The sequence below is a fragment of the Triticum aestivum genome, chromosome 6B (genome assembly GCF_018294505.1).
Source record: "Triticum aestivum cultivar Chinese Spring chromosome 6B, IWGSC CS RefSeq v2.1, whole genome shotgun sequence".
In the NCBI taxonomy this organism is placed as follows: Eukaryota; Viridiplantae; Streptophyta; class Magnoliopsida; order Poales; family Poaceae; genus Triticum; species Triticum aestivum.
This window is the reverse complement of record NC_057810.1, coordinates 83,472,317-83,489,669: the sequence shown is the minus strand read 5'-3', so window position 1 is coordinate 83,489,669 and position 17,353 is coordinate 83,472,317. Positions and strand designations below refer to the sequence as shown.

Sequence of the window (17,353 nt, the reverse complement as noted above, 5' to 3'; positions counted from 1 at the left end):
TCAGCAGGGGTGGTGGTTGGTAGGCGGTGGTCGGTGGCGGCTGGTGGTCGGCACAACTCCGGGAGAAATCCTTGCATCGATCTCCATCGGAGCCGGTGACGGCGACGCTCGTGGGTGCCGCGATCTTTCTTGGAAGCGTCATTGTGGAGGTGCTCCTGCTTCTCCCCACTGCTTTGGCTCCATAGGGAAATCTCAGATCCGTTGGATTGGGCGATGGAGGCGTCTTCGCGTCTTTCTCCTCCTTGGGGGCATCGTCTCGGAGCCGGCTACGATTGGGAGACCGGTGGATGGCGGCATCTTCGCCGTGTGGTTTGCGGCATCTTCGCCGCGTAGTTTGCGGAGGCAGCCTTTTCGGGGGCGCGGATTTTTGTTTGGCAACGATGATGGCATCAAGAGGAGCTTTGGTCACGGCTCGGGCTTCAATAGTCGGATCTTCCCGGCATGTCCGAGGTGCTCTTCCGGGCACGGTCGGCGCAAGTCCTGCATATTTCCCTTGTAATGACCGTCGTCAGTGTCGGATTTGTTGGTTGTTCGTGCGTGTGGCCTTATTTTGGCATGTGCTGTCATGGTTTCTATGCAGCTGTTTGCGGGTCGGCTTCGACGATGAAGGTCTACGGTGAAGTCGGAGTCGCCCATTCTAAGGTAGCCGGTGATGATGATGACGCTAGCGACTGCTCGGCGGATGTCTTCCCTCTTTGTAGCTCTGTCATCCCATGTCGGTAGCCAGATTGGCCGGTGGTACCCATTTTATTTCGGTTGATTGTATCGGTTTTAGCCCGGTTTTCCGTTAATTAACTGGGCAATTCTCACTCCTTCTTAATCAATGAAAATGGCAAGTCTTTTGCCTCGTTTCAAAAAAAAACATAGGTCCTGACGTAGCAACCATCATGGAGTGTGAAGTACTGATTGTGGACTTTCCAAAGATGCCCTTCAAACATTGTTTCAGATAGGCAAATCAGGTGGCAAACGAAATAGCAAAGAACTATTTTTGCAATAGATTTTCAGGTTCATGGGATGATGAGGTCCCTCATTTTATTTCTCATTTGCTTGTAAATGACACGAACATTATTTGAGGAGTAAAATCTTTTTGATGTCAAAGAAAAATACTCCCTCCATTATCTAATATAAGACCTTTTAGTTATTTCAAAATATATATTTTTAGCTATTTCAAAATATTGACTACATACATACTAAAATGAGTTAACATACATACTAAAATGTGTCTAGATACGTATGAATTAAGAAAAAGTTAAAAGGTCTTATATTAGGGAATCGGAGGGAGTAGTTGCATCTAGCAGTCAAATGCTTCTCAGGTTTGTGGTTCGGATGGTTAAATTTTCTGCATGAATATTTTAAGCATGGTCAAGCTATAATTTGCCATGTTTGTCTGCAAGACTTCTGAAGCATCTTGCTTATTACACCCTCTGTTTCTGAATGTTAGACTTTTTGTCAGTTTAATTTAAATTGGCAAAATGTCTTATATCTATAATACCTAAATAGTTAATCCCCACTAACCTATTTCTCTTAACATGCAACCTATCCACATCAGCAATCAACATGCAACCATCCACCTCGGTAATTTGCCACATCATCAAGTTTTTTCTTTTAGTTTTCTATCCTGGCAGCCATTCCAGTTTTTTCTGTTGACTATAGTGGGTTCCACACTGCACACTTCCCCGAGAGGTTCCGCGTCGCATCCTTCCTCTTCCCCACACCCGTGACCTCTTTTTTCAACGCAGCGATGCCTGTGTTTCTCAATCGCAACCTTCTACCTTCTTCATATCAACTTCTCCCCCACTTCATCTTCTCCAAAGTCCATTAAATCACGGCAGTGGAAAGGGTCCAGCTCTATGTTTACACGGGGACCAATCAATTGATCACAGGCCAAGAACATGAGACGGCCAGGGCGAGGTCGAGGTTCAGGTCAAGGTTCAGATCGGAGGCGAGGCCGAGCGATGGCTTACCGGAGCAGCGGCCTCCTCGGTGGTCATGTTCGAGCAATGGCCTCCTCCAGCCGGCCGCTGGACAGCATCAGGTCACACCCCGCTGCCGACTGCTGCTGCTTTTGACGCGTGCTTACCTACTGTAACATGTTCTCTGAACATTAATACTCTCCTCATTCTTGCTCACCCATGCTAGTTGGTCTGTCTCTTCTTCCCCTTCGATGCAGGGCTCCACGGCCCACTATACCATGCACTACCATCACCATCCACCTAATCGGCTAGAGTGCACCACAACAAGCAGTAGCCGCAGCCGATGGAAGTGTGTGCTTGGTCAGGACTCAGGAGGAGGAGAGTAGAGTGCGCTACAGCAAGCAGTAGCAGCAGCCGATGGAAGTGTTGGCTTGGTGAGGAGGAGAGCTGCTGCTTCAAATAGTTTTCGTGACAACTGCATCATGGTCTGTTGTGATGAGTAGAGACACTAGCAGTCAAGACAAAAGAGCATATCTAGGCAGTGGCAGACCCGAGGTACCAACTAATACTTTCAAGTTGCAGATTTGCTATTGATCTAATTTTCTCTAGTAGTTGCATTACTAACTTTTTGATAGACGACGATGCTACCATCCACTAGATGTAACTCTTGCTGGGCCATTTTGTTGGTATGATTGCAGTAATTTACACAAATTGTATTGCCCATTTGGTAAAGAAGACCTCTGAAGAAATTGTCTTACAAAAATGCACAAATCTCTTCTGATGGTACGACGTCCATGATCTTCTTTGTTGTTCAATACATCTTCTATTTTAAATCACTGATGTGTTCTGAACATATTTCGGAGTAATCAAAATATATTGTTGTTACAGGTTACTTTTGTCTGGACTACAGGGTAAAAAAGCTTCTGTATCTCTTCCAATCATTCCGATGTTTTAATGTTGTGAGTTATTTCCACATATATGCGCACCCGACAGTGTTGGAAAATATAGGTCTGAAGAGTTCAATGAAGATGGTACAAAAATAGTTGAAGGAAGGTGAGCCTATTTTTCCATCCAATTCTCATTAGTCTTGCATGGACGTAAAAATAAACAAGATACATATTGTCTGAAAGTTGCCAAAATTCCGGTGGATAAACATTAGAGCTAATCACTCCTTATGTTTGCTAACCTCTATCATAAATATTTTTCCTTGTGAGTTTTTTTTTATCTATGATGATCACTTTCGTGGTTGTGCTCTCAACTGCTAATTTCCCTATCTATAGACGTAAGAACATACACTCATTTAATAATCCTTACATATTGTTATTCTTTGTTTCTTATAGAATTGCTTCTATTTTACACTTTTAATCTAATTACGTTCTGCTTTGCGGAATCAGTAAGATTTACTTCACCATTCTCCCTTCATTATTATATTTGTTCGGTTTACATACATGCCGGTTTTTTAGAACAGGTTATCTTGACTTCCCAAACCATGCCTATTACAGACTTGCAATATTAACTAGAGTAGAATATTGCACCAAAAAACTAGAGTAGAATATTGAATGCATAATATGCTTATGGATCATGTTCAATTATTAACCAAAAGTTCATCAAACCGTGCTGAGTTTAAAAGCTTTCTCCCTTGACTGCTCTTGTCTTATTAAGTCAGAATTGTATCACCATTTTATTTCATCATCAAACTTATTTTTCACGCTAATATAGTTGTATAACATTGTCTTTAATAAATGTTGTAGGATTCGATTTTTATATGCAGAAATTATGGTACAAACTTAATTGGCAATTTCTGGTCTACACTAGTATTTTTTTTTCACTTTTAAAACTGCCATTCAGTATGCAGCTCTGACCTGTACTGTTTGTGTGTGTGTGTGTGTGTGTGTGTGTGTGTGTGTGTGTGTAGGTTAGCATTATTCCTTGTGACGCGACTGAATATACTGTTGGAGCATAGCTCATGCCTTTCATTTTATTGGTCCAGTTTTCAGGACCACACATTCTAGGCAGGAGACAGAGGAATTTCAACTTGAATGGAGACACAACAATGGCGAAAGATTACATGCATATTGCATTTACTTTTAGGTCTAGCCGTTTGGGTCATTTTTCATGTTCGCATATGAATGGTGACTGAGTGCTATGTCCTTGGTTTACTTGGAAAGGCCAAATACAAATAGCATTTTGGTTATGTTTCCAATAGTTGGTCTACTTATTTTCTGTTTAACTCCCATCACTGTACCGTAGTGTTGGATATACACTATCTTTTTTCTGAAGATGATGGTTCAGTGCATCCCTTAAAGAAATAGTTTGAGATGGAAATATGCAAACTTCTAAGCTTCCCCCGCAGGGAGGTGGATGATGATAATATATCATCAGTCAGGAATGATTCATTCAAAGATTCAGTCTCCTGCAGATTGATAGGTCTATGATTGCTGTGATTGACATAAGATAAGATGAGGGACTGAAATTGAGTACCCTGTTTGTTTCAGTGAGCGAAGAGAGGGGGGTTTTCAGATGATGGAAGAGAGAAGTTCATACAGATGACAAATGTTCAGAAGCAAAAGCAGGTGGCGAGCATTCGCAAGATCAATTGCAGACAGCTACTCCTTAATTTGTGGCTGCGGCCTTCTACTTGGGGGACTTGGTAGCGGCGGCCGTCTTCTTGGGGGACTTGGTAGCGGCGGCCGTCTTCTTGGGGGACTTGGTAGCGGCGGCCGTCTTCTTGGGGGACTTCTCTGCGGCGCCGGCGGCCTTCTTCTTGGGGAGCAGCGCGGAGTTGATGTAGGGCACCACGCCGCCGTGGGCGATGGTGACGCCGGCGAGCAGCCGGCTGATCTCCGGGTCGCCCTGGACGGCTATCATCAGGTGGCGCGGGATGATGCGCGCCTTCTTGCTTTCCTTGGCCGCGTCGCCGGCGAGCTCCAGGACCTGCGATTCAAACATGAACGAAATCGGTCATCTGTCCAACACAAGAGGAACAGGACCGGGCAAAAAAGGCAGATATATGCTCGAGGAGGAGGCAGATCCGTTCAGATGTCGAACAAAATCGGCAGTTAACTCGGCGGCGAGGTACTCAAGAACGGCGGCGAGGTAGACCGGGGCGCCGGAGCCGACGCGCTGCGCGTAGCGGCCCTTCTTGAGGTAGCGCCCGATGCGGCCGACGGGGAACTGGAGCCCAGCCTTGACGGAGCGGGTCACTGCCTTCTTCCTCACGACGCCCTTCCTGGCAGCATCTCGCTGTTGTTTCTGCTGTGTTTGTGTCGAATATTTTATACTAGTTGGGTTACGCTTGGACTTGGTATTGTAGTGTGGGTAGGATACTTGTAGTGTCGGAGTCGGACACGTTGTACCCTTAGCCTCTTATATATGAGGAGGCACCCGACTTTGTAACCCATGACGACTAGATAGCGATAGGCTCACAAGGGGGTGCCGGCGCCCGGGTGGCCGGTGTTGTGGTATCTCGGGAAGGAGCGCCCGTAGTCATTACCCCGGGGAGTAGGCGAGTTCGCCGAACCTCGTTAACAAATCTCGATGTCGTCATTGTCTATGATTGCTTATTTCTCGGTGGATCGTCGCGTATCTCGGATTTATTCTAATAAGTGGTATCATGAGCAAGGTTACGAAGAGGTGGTTGTGCGTTGATCCAGAGGAAGGCCATTTTTTGAGCTCGTCGAAGAGATTAGCGTATTCCGCGGTCGACTAATTCGATGGGATATCGACGAGATCGAAAGCGTCAAGCGGTGGCAGCAGGAGCGGCTCGGACCGGGAACACGTGGAGCCGTGCAGCGATGGAAGTCCAAGGCACAACGCGCGTGAGGCCAGCGGGGCTAGCCAAGCCGACCGAATCGGGCGCGCGAGTGCGGCCCAGGGACTCCAAGACGTGCGCATGGGCTTCAGCAAGGCGTGCAGCGGTCCAGCCCGTTGCATGCAGGCCAAGTTAACCGAGATTGTTTTGGACAAAAAAAAAAGGGAAACAGGACCGAGTCCTGGTGCTACTCGTCCTTGAGGCGGAGACAGGCGCTATTAAATAGCAGCTAGGCTGGGCACTGTACGAGACAGAGGCAACAGATCGAAATCGGCAAAAAAAGCCATCGCTGGTTGCATCCATTGGAAAGCAAGGGCTTAGGCAAAGCAAGTTCGCTAGCATCCGGGAAGTTGAGCCAAGACAGGAGCAGCTACGTGACGTGAGACCAGCTAGTTGAATCGCTAGTAGTACGCGGAGGTTTCGTTTGTGTACTTGGGGATCACGGGAAGACTGCTCGGTTATTTTTCGCAGGGTCGGCCATACAAAGAACCATGGCGCCATCGGGTACCAGGTTTGAGGTGGAGAAGTTCAACGGAACTGGAAGCTTTGGGTTATGGCAGACAAGGGTGAAAGATTTATTGGCACAACAAGGATGCTTGAAGGCGTTGTTGAAGGAAGCCAAGCCAGCTAAGATGGAGGCGGATGACTGGGAGGAGTTACAGTTGAAAGCAGCCGGGACTATACGGTTGTGTCTGTCGGACCAGGTTATTTATCATGTGATGGATGAGAATTCGCCGAAGAAGATCTGGGAGAAGCTGGAAAGTCAGCTTATGTCCAAGACTGCGACGACCAAGGTGTATCTGAAGCAAAATTTATATGGGATGAGGATGCAGGAGGGGTCGGATCTTGTGGAGTATATGAACGCCTTTAATCAAGTCGTGACAGATCTAGCACGCTTGGGTGCAATGGTTGACGACGAGGATAGGGCAATTCTGCTTCTTTGTTCATTGCCATCATCCTATGAGCACTTGATCACTACTTTGACGCACGGCAAGGAGACCGTCAAAAATGAGGATATTACTGCGGCATTGCTATCTTATGATATGAGAAAGAAGAACGCGGTGGAAGTCTCTCATGGTGAAGGTTTGCTAGTCAAGGGTGAGCAGTGGCGAAAGGGATATGAGGCTGGGAAGAACAAGAAAAAGAAAAAGAATATATAGTGTCACAAGTGTAAGCAGTGGGGACATATGAGAAAGGACTGTCCAGAACTCAATGGTGGGGCAAGTGCTAATAAGGCAACTCATGGTGATGACTCAGACAGCAGTAGTGATGTTCTCATAGTATCAGACAGGCGGTCAACCAAAGGTGAAGCGTGGATGTTGGATTCAGCTTGCTCTTTTCATGCGACACCCAACAGGGAGTGGTTCTCTTCGTACAAGTCTGGTGAGTTTGGTTTAGCCTATATGGGCAATGACACAGGTTATCGTGTTGCTGGAGTAGGTGACATCAAAATCAAGATGTTTGACGGAGTTGAGCGGATGCTTCGGGGAGTCAGGCATGTGTCGGGGCTAAGGAGGAATCTAATTTCGCTTGGTGTTCTTCATGATGGTGGTATGGTATTCCGTTGTGATCGGGATAGGAAGACCATGAGAATCATGGAAGATGAGGTGACCGTGATGATTGGAGAGAGGACGGCTTCGCATCTTTACAAGTTGCAAGGGAGCACTATTGCAGGTGGAGTCACGGAGACTGGAGTTGCGGGAGTAGCAGCGGGGTCTCACGGCGGCGGCGGGTCTGGGGCAGACTCGTCGAGTAGCTCTCAGTAAGCTACGAAGAAGACAACACAAGTCCGGAGTACATGGAAGTTTGACGCATGGACAAATTCAAGGTGGTGGAGAATATTCGCCAAGGTGGAGTTTGTTGTGTTTGTGTCGAATATTTTGTACTAGTTGGGTTACGCTTGGACTTGGTGTTGTAGTGTGGGTAGGATACTTATAGTGTCGGAGTCGGACACGTTGTACCCTTGGCCTCTTATATATGAGGAGGCACCCCACGTTGTAACCCATGATGACTAGATAGCGACAGGCTCTCAAGGGGGTGCCGGCGGCTTGGGCCGGCGCCCGGGTGGCCGGTGTTGTGGTATCTCGGGGAGGAGTGCCCGTAGTCATTGCCCCGGGGAGTAGGCGAGTTCGCCGAACCTCGTTAACAAATCTCGGTGTCGTCATTGTCTATGATTGCTTGTTCCTCGGTGGATCGATCGCGTACCTCGGATTTATTCTAACAGCTTCTCCGGCGAACGAGGAACTCTACTCGTGGTGCGGGGAGCGGGGGTGCTGGATCGGGATGCTGCGCGCTACTCTGCTCTGAGTCTGTGGGCTGCGACGGCGCCGGGGGCGCGGGTTTTATCGGGCGGCGGGAGCTTCGCGCGAGGGGGTCGATCCGTGGGACCACCGGATCAACCAATCAGAGCCCACCGATTTTGCGTCATGGATGACGCACTTGGTCAACTTTGCTTCGTTTCTAAGTCTTCTTTAAAGATTTTAATAGTAACCACATATAGATATATATAGACATGCTTTAGAGTATATATTCATTCATATTTCTCCGTATATAGTCTATACTAGAGGGATACGCACGCTTTGCCGCGCCAGAAACAAAGACACATGACATGTACTGATCAACCGTTGTTTTATGTTTGATGCATTTAGTGAGATTGGATTTCTCTATCAATTTTGACCCATCAGAAAGTTTTCCTATTTTATGCAACTATTTTCTCCACGTGATATCCAGGTTTTGGGGTCACTCGATCATCAGCGCGAACCAGCTGGAGTCGAGGAATCCAAATCGTGGAGGGCCCTGACTGTACCAAACATGCCACACATCAAATGTCCTAGTGAGATTTTGACTGACATGTGCACATTTCTCAAAGATTCAAATGTAAATTTTGGAAAAGAAAAATTTATACATAATGATGAACTGTGACAATAGCACAATTCTGACAATATGATGTACTTACAACTAAGTTTGACGCTTCTTCCCCCAAGAACCAAATATGATTTATGATGAGCTTAATACAGTTACATCAAACATGCAAGCCAAAACTAATTTACTGCTACGTAGACTAAAATTGTTTCTCCCTATGTATCACGGGTTCGTTCATTTTCACAACAAAAGGAACACTGGTTAGTGACTGACACAAGTGTTAGTCCATGGAGACCTTGCTAAAGGAGTGAGGTTGTTGTGGATGTAAAAGAAAATGTTATATCTTTTATAATTTTCTATACTGCTCTTTAAATAATGACTGGCAGATAACATGTGATGAGAACCTTAGTGGACAGGTACAAATACTGGGAGAAAATAATGTACATGGTTGAAATCCTTAGATTGGTTCATTAAAGAAAATGTCTATGCAAGAGTCTTGTGCAGCAACCGAATTTGTGTTCCATTTCATGCTCCAAGGAAAGACGGCAAGGTCACATAACATTTGGTAAGAATTTATGTTCCAGTTCATGCTCCCAAGGCATTTCTGCAGTTCGACAGGCAAAGGATAAATATTATCTCCAAGTAATATGATCCATGTATGTAAAACCAATAACCAACATTACATCATGCAGAATTGAAGTGTTACATAACATAAAATAAAAAGGAGTGAGCAGTACTTGATTAGGGAAAACCTAGAAGAGGAGCCGGCTGGAGCCAAAGAATCCAAAGAAATTCGGCGTAGAGGCCCTTGACTACACTAAACATACCATACATCAAATGGCCTCGCGATATTAGGACACCATGCACTGGCTTCCTTTGCCTAATTGATGAAGAGCCGGTAGTCGTCGGTGTCTACGACTTCATTTGAACTTTTTCAGGAGTAGTAAACATAATCCTAACCAAGTGACCATCTGCGAAGATACTTATCTAAAACCACATAGAATAATTACACTACAGCAGCAATCTTTGCACTACAAATTGCAAAGACTAATAGCACCTCTCTGCTTTGTTATTTTCCACATTTATCACAAATCGGTCACATATTTTACACAAAGCTTGGCAAATACAAATGGTCCCTGTCCATACTCGCACCCACACCAAACAATAATAAAACGCAAAAGGTGGGAAATAGAATAAGAGTAAAATGACAGGGTGCCATGCATGAGGAAAATCTGAACAAACCAATATTAGACTTCGACCCTTTGTCAAATAGCGAAATGCTATACCTTCTCAACTGAAATTTCCAGCCAGCAAGATTCTGAAATAAGATCTAACAACTAATAATAATCCTTTACCTAACTGTGTGACACAAAGAAACAACCATCCAACTGAACTTACTGGACACAAAATGGATTAAAAAGTAACATATCATGGCCACATTAAAAGAATGTGACACCAATTTATGTCGTGCATGACACAAGAAGAATAGCAGTAACGAGTAAAACCAGAAGAATGTATTTAAATGGCCAGCCAATCAATCCTGATATAGCCAAAGCAAAATAGCATATATGTTCATGCGATGACTGATGGAACTGAAACTGTGAAATTAGCAAGATAGTATAGCTGCTGAACTGGTAAATAGCCCTTTGAGGTTTCATGTATAATACACCTTTTAGGCTTGTAAAGTAAAGCGTCATTGCTGGAGAAAATAAGTAAATTACCAAACTGACCTGGAGTAGATGGTCGTGATTCTTTAGTGCAGAGAACAATTGGAGGACCAGTAAGAAAATCTTCATGATTATATTAATCCAAGATAGATTCTCTTTATGTGCAACCTTTCCCTTAAGTTGATGCATCATCCTTTCCCTTAAGAAGATGGACTCTGAGAACTAAGGTATCTGCATTGCAGAACGATTTGGTGTATCCTCTTCTTACACTTAAAAGTGGCAACACATACTTTCTTCATTACAGGAGAGTTTCTACATTGAATATTTTTGCATATGTATATAAAGATACTTTCAGTATTTTGTTGCAAAGAGGTAATTTTGCATGAGTTTGTACTAATCTTTTCTCAGGGTTTTTTCCCTGCAACTGCTGCCACCGGTACTACTCTAGTGTTGTTCTCCTTCTATCTAAAATCCTACAGATTTACTTGCTGAAATTTGAATGTGCATACAGTTGGTACATGGTTGCATATGAACGTGTGTACAGTTGGTACCAGTGATATAAATAACAATAACTTGTTAGCAAATAGTTCAAAACACAAATAGATTGCAACGATATATGTTTAGAACTAAACTGTAAGTAACTGGAAATAGACCGCATACAGGTTGTCCTTAAAGTACCAAATATAGCAGGCATAAGCATGGTTAAATAGCAGTATTACGATCATGGTTAAATAGCACAGGTAAAAGGTCTCCTATTAACTAAGCAACAACACACAAAGGAAGGAGCACTGATCTTCTTGCTTTACAAAAAAACAAAACCCACCTTCCTGAAACTGTAGTACACTAGTAGAAAAGGGAGCAATGGTCCAGGCCAGGTCAGCCCATTAGTCCCGGTTCAATCCAGAACCAGAACCAATGGGGGCATTGGACCCGGTTCGTGAGCCCCGGGGGCCGGCCGGGCCACGTGGGCCATTGGTCCTGGTTCGTCTGGAGCTATTGGTTCTGGTTGGTGGTACGAACCGGGACCAATGCGCCTCGCTCCTGGCCCATCACCATTGGTCCCGGTTGGTGGCTTGAACCGGTACCAAAGGCTGCCGTTTAGTCCCGGTTCACGCCACCAACCGGGACTAAAGGGTTGGCCCTCGTTGCGGTCAGAGTTTAGTCCCACCTTGCCAACCGAAGGGGAATCAGACCGGTTTATAAGCCCCTCCCTCTCTCCCTTTCTTGAGCTCCTCTCAAAATGAAAATAGATGCCCTTATATAGGAAATTTAACCTAAATTCATATTGAATTTCTCTGAAATTAGTAGAAATTTATTATGAATTTAGGTTGAATTTTCTCTATAAGCGTATCTATGCTCATTTCTGAGCAGTTTTATATATATATATTTTTCTTTTCTGCTATATATATTTTTTTTCTTTTTATTTCTGAGTTGTAATAAGTCATTAAAAATAAGCATCTATGCTCACTTTTTAGTTAGGTTAATCACAACTATTTTTTCTTCTATTTATTTCTGAATTGTAATAAGTCATTAAAAATAAGTATCTATGCTCATTTTTTAAGTAAAGTTAATCACAACTATTTTTGCTTCTATTTATTTCTGAGTAGTTTTTTATATAGTTTTTTTTCTTTTCTGCTATATTTATTTTTTTCTTTTTATTTCTGAGTTGTAATAAGTCATTAAAAATAAGCATCTATGCTCATTTTTTAGTTAAGTTAATCACAACTATTTTTTCTTCTATTTATTTTAGAATTGTAATAAGTCATTAAAAATAAGCATCTATGCTCATTTTTTAAGTAAAGTTAATCACAACTATTTTTGCTACTATTTATTTTTGAGTAGTTTTTTATATAGTTTTTTTTCTTTTCTGCTATATTTATTTTTTTCTTTTTATTTCTGAGTTGTAATAAGTCATTAAAAATAAGCATCTATGCTCATTTTTTAGTTAAGTTAATCACAACTATTAAAAATAAGTCATTAAAAATAAAAAAGAGGCGCAATGCTCGTTAATTTGCTTCAAGCCTTTCGGAATAGTGTCAACTGCACTGCACATAGCTCTGTGCAGTCTACCCTATTCCTCAAGGCTTGAAGCTAACCAACGTGCAGGTGAGCATTAAGCCTCTTCTTCATCGTCTCTGCACTCAGGACTTATAAACTGCTGCGAGTGCCTCTCGCTTGGCGAGGTGGGACTAAAAAACAGCTGCAGAAAGAATCCACTAAAAAACAGTTGCAGAAAATAAAATATTAGACGGGTCCATTGGTACCGGTTGGTGGCGCCAACCGGTACCAATGCCCCTCTTTGGTACCGGTTGGTGCCACCAACCGGTACCAATGCCCGCCTTTTGTCCCGGTTGGAGCCACCAACCGGGCCCTTTGGGCTGCCGAAAAGAGGCCTTTGGTCCTGGTTGGTGGCTCAAACCGAGACAAAAGGCGGGCATTGGTACCGGTTGCCGTATGAACCGGGACCAAAGCCTTTGCTATGTAAGTAGCACTGCCGCCCCGCCCCGAGTTCGATCTCTCCCGACGCCGCGCGCCGTCCCCTACCGCCACCTCGCCGTCGCCGCCCCGCCCCGACGCCGTAGCCGCCCCGCCCCGACGCCGTCGCCGCCCCGCCCCGCTGCCGTCGCCGCCCGCCCTGCCGCCCCGACGCCGTCGCCACCCCGCCCCGACGTCGCCGCCCGCCCTGCTGCACCTGCCGTCGCCGTCGCCGGCCGTGAGCAACTTTATTTTATTTTTGTTAGATTTTTTTAGATTTTTTGTTAGTTTATAGATTTATTTGTTAGATTATATTTGTAGTAATTTAGATGTGTAGTTCATATTGTGTAATTTAGATTGTGTAATTAATTTGTTCATATTATGTTAGATTTTTTTTAGATTTTTTTGTTAGTTCATAAATTTATTTGTTAGATTAGATGTGGTGTAATTTAGATATGTAGTTCATATTGTGTAATTTATGTTATGTAATTAATTTGTTTATATTATGTTGGATTTTTTTCTGTTAGTAGATTTTTTTGTTAGATTTTTTATGATTTTTGTTGGATTTTGTTAGATTTCCTTTAGATTTTTTTTTGTAGTTCGTAGATTTTTTTGCAAGATGTATGTTCTTGATGAGGGTATGCTTGTCACCATGGATCATGATGATCCTACAATCGAGCAAGAGAGACCTTCGATTTGGGTCCTTGTGGATACACCTCCAATTCTTCCCCATGTGAGCTTAACATAGTTATTAAGTAATTTATATTGTTTATTTCAAAATAGTTGACAACTTATCTCCATTGATAGCTTATTTTCATTCTTCAAAGAATGTGCGGAAGATGGTAGACAGAACCTACTACACCGAAGGCTCCGAATTAACTTATCAGAAGAAAAATCATCTGGTCGCATTTTGTACTGATCTTGAGAATTACAATATCTACAGTCAAACTCCTCAACATTATGGTCAATACGTGCCACTAGTGCACGTGTTGAACTATGGTAACTACCATGGAGATACCCTGGTAAGCTTTTTTTACTATTACGACATCCGTGATCTTTTTGCACACTTCTAAAACTAGTACATCATGCCTAACTACAAAGTTATTACTATGTTTTTCAACAGATAATCCCGAATGATTGTATGCCTCATCTGATGTATACGCATGGTAGCCTTCATGTTTTGAACATACAACCAGGTCGTCCTACGAATCTCAACTGTCCATGCCGGATTTCTAAAAGAAGTGGAGACATAACAATCAAAGAATGGAAAAAATGTATGGACAGTCGTAAGGAGCTTCTTGGAAGCAACAAACAGCGAAGGGCAAGAATTGGAGACAGGATGATCGCCATTCTTCATAATGCAGAGTCAGGGTCTATATTGTTTTATGCTATTTTACCTTAAGGGTGTTTAGGTCCTACCTGATACTGATGATCATGTGCTAAGAACAATTATGTAGGGTTGGGTTCGATGACTATGAGGATGATGATCGTATGACTTATTATTAATAACGAGTAGAAGTTGTATGATGATGCATATGATTTGTTATTATATATGATGATGTATGATGCGCATGAATGAGCATGTTATATCAGCGGGTGAAATGAACATAGCAGCAGCGTTGATAAACCAAGGACGAAGATATAAGAAGGACACTTCTCTCTATTAGCTAGCTAATAACAACCTAAAAATAACCCCTAAAGCAGCCACATTTGTAAAAAAAACATGAACTTTTGGTCCCGGTTGGAGCCACCAACCGGGACCAAAGGCCCCCCTGACTGGGCTCGGCGGACCGGCCACGTGGAGGCACATCTGTCCCGGTTCGAGTTTGAACCGGGACTAATGGATGAAGGTATTAGTAACGACCCATTAGTCCCGGTTCATGAACCGGGACTAAAGGCCCTTATGAACTGGGACTAATGGGTGCTTTTCTACTAGTGATAGAAAATAAAATAAAATCAAATGAGCATGCCCAGTGAGCCTGTATCATCTAACCAAAAATCAAAAACCTAAGTTGCCTGAGTGCGTGTAGAAGAAAAGCTATAACAGCCAAGTTAGCTTCTTGACTGAAGTTCTTTTCTCGTCAATTGACATGACGCGGCAGCAGGCAAGGCAAGTGACACGTTTTCATGTGCAGAACTGCCAAGAAATAGCATCACATTGACATGCAATCGTGACCGTCGATGTTTAAGCATCAAGGATGTTGAGTATGTATTTTATATTTCACGTGCATTGAAGTTGTGGCCCTCCTCCTAGTCTTATATAGTTGAGGTAAAGGCCTTCTCTTGTAATATATATACGTGCATCAGCACACATCAATACAACGATTATTGTATTGCAAAACATCTCTTCTACATGGTATCTATCGCAAGTCGATCCTAACTCTAGCCGCCGTCACCGCCGCGCCTCCATCGCGCCGCCGCCGCCGCTGCTCCATCCACCCGCCGTCGCCGCCGCCGCCGCCGCCGCCGCTGCCGTCGCCGATTCTCTCCGGCCGCCGCCGCCGGCTGCCGCCGCTTTTCGCTGCACCCGTCGCCGCCACCGCACCCAGCCGCCATCGCCTCTCGCCGCCGCCGCTGGTCCGTGCCGCCGCCGCCGCTCATCCTATCGCCGCCGCCGCCGCACCCAGCTGCCGCCGCCTCTCGTCGCCGCCGCTGGTCCGTGCCGCCGCCGCCGCTCATTCCTATCGCCGCCGCCGCCGCACCCAGCCGCCGCCGCTTCTCGCCGCCGCTGCTGGTCCGTGCCGCCGCCGCCGCTCATCCTATCGCCGCCGCCACCACACCCAGCCGCCGCCGCCGCCGCCCATCCCCACCGCGCGCTGCCGCTCCTCCCTGGCCGTCGATGTGACTCCTTCCACAAACGCCACCGCCGCCGATGCAATGTCTTCTGCCGCGTCGTCTCTCTTCGGCTACATATACGCAGACGCGCCGGTCTCGTTCACCCACATGCAGCCGCCCCCTCCATGCTCTGCCCACCCGTCGATAGATTCTCCGGGCTACTTCACCACCTGCGGTGGTCCCGCACCCGTCGGGAGTTACCCGTTCCCGTCACCCGCGCCTTCCCAGCAGCAGCTGCACGGAGGAGGGGGCCGACGCACCCGGCGTGGCGGCCGCCGTCGCCGCTTGCAGCAGCAGCCTATCTAGGGCGCCCGGGGGCCGCCCGCACTACCAGCAGGCTCTTCCCGTGGGCCACCAGGGGTTCCTCAGCGCACCTTACCAGTCAGCCAACGCCGGCTACGGCGCCCTCCTTGCGCCACCGCCCCTCGGTGGTCATGGTCCGCCCGCCCCGGCGCCGCCCTACGGGGGCCTTCCGCCGTCACCGGTACCTGTGCCATGGGACCCCACCCTCCTCGCCGCCCAGCACTCCATGCCATCGCCGAGTAGCTCCATCAGTGGAGGTGACTGGTACATGGACTCAGGTGCTACGGCGCACATGACAGCTCATCCCGGTAACCTCACCTTCTCCACTCCCGTTCACACACCCACTCGTATCACCGTCGGAAACGGCTCCTCCTTACCTATTACTCATATCGGTAGCACTAGTTTTCCCTCCACTTCCACACCCATCAGTATGTCTAATGTTCTTGTTTCACCTGAATTAGTCACGAACCTAGTTTCCGTTCGTCGTCTTACTCGTGAGAACCCACTTACTGTTGAATTTGACGGTGTTGGCTTTTCTGTGAAAGACGCCCGTACCCGGATGGTTCTTCACCGGCGTGACAGTCCTGATGAGCTCTACCCCGTACACGCCGGTGCCTCCACCTCCACACCCGTCGCCCTTGCCGCCGGTGTTGAACTTTGGCACGCTCGCTTGGGTCACCCCAACCACACCGTTTTATGTCAAATTCTTCGGAGTTTCTCTTTCTCATGTAATAAGCTAGTCGAGCACTCTTGTGAGGCTTGTCGCTTAGGCAAGCACGTTCGTCTTCTCTTTAGTGCGTCTTCTTTAGTTTCCACTTTTCCGTTTCAATTACTTCATAGTGACGTTTGGACATCTCCTGTTACGAGTAACACGGGCTATCTATACTACTTGGTGATTTTAGATGATTATTCTCATTATGTGTGGACTTTTCCCCTTCGTCGTAAATCTGATGCTTTAGCCACACTCACCGCCTTTTATTCCTATGTCACCACCCAATTCGGTCGCCCCATACTCGCACTCCAGACGGATAACGGAAAAGAGTTTGACAACATTGCTCTCCACACGCTTCTCGCCTCTCACGGCACCATCTTTCGTCTGACCTATCCATACACTTCACAGCAGAACGGCCGCGCCGAGCGCATGCTCCGCACTCTTAATGATTGTGTTCGCACGTTACTCTTTCACTCTAACGTGCCCGCTCGGTTTTGGCCCGATGCTCTCGCCACCGCCACTCTAGTTAACATTCGTCCTTGTCGCCCTCGGGGGAACTACGCCCCTCACCACCTTCTCTTTGGCACACCACCATCCTATGATGGTCTCTGCATCTTCGGGTGTCTCTGTTATCCTAGCACCGCGTCCACCACGCCACACAAGCTCGCACCACGATCCGTCCCATGCGTCTTCCTTGGCTACCCTCCAAACACCAAAGGTTACCGGTGCTATGATCATGTTACTCATCGTGTGTACACCTCGAGGCATGTGTACT

The 17,353-nt window shown here is 46.0% G+C and overlaps 1 protein-coding gene across 1 annotated transcript; it reads right to left on the bottom strand.

The window, feature by feature from the left end:
- Nucleotides 1-4,455: 4,455 nt before the first annotated feature.
- Nucleotides 4,456-5,137, bottom strand: LOC123133573 (protein H2A.6-like). Its single transcript, XM_044553036.1, has one exon. It carries the CDS (start codon nucleotides 4,860-4,862, stop codon nucleotides 4,548-4,550), a length of 315 nt encoding a protein of 104 aa, XP_044408971.1. The 5' UTR covers nucleotides 4,863-5,137; the 3' UTR covers nucleotides 4,456-4,547.
- Between the last annotated feature and the right edge of the window lie 12,216 nt (nucleotides 5,138-17,353).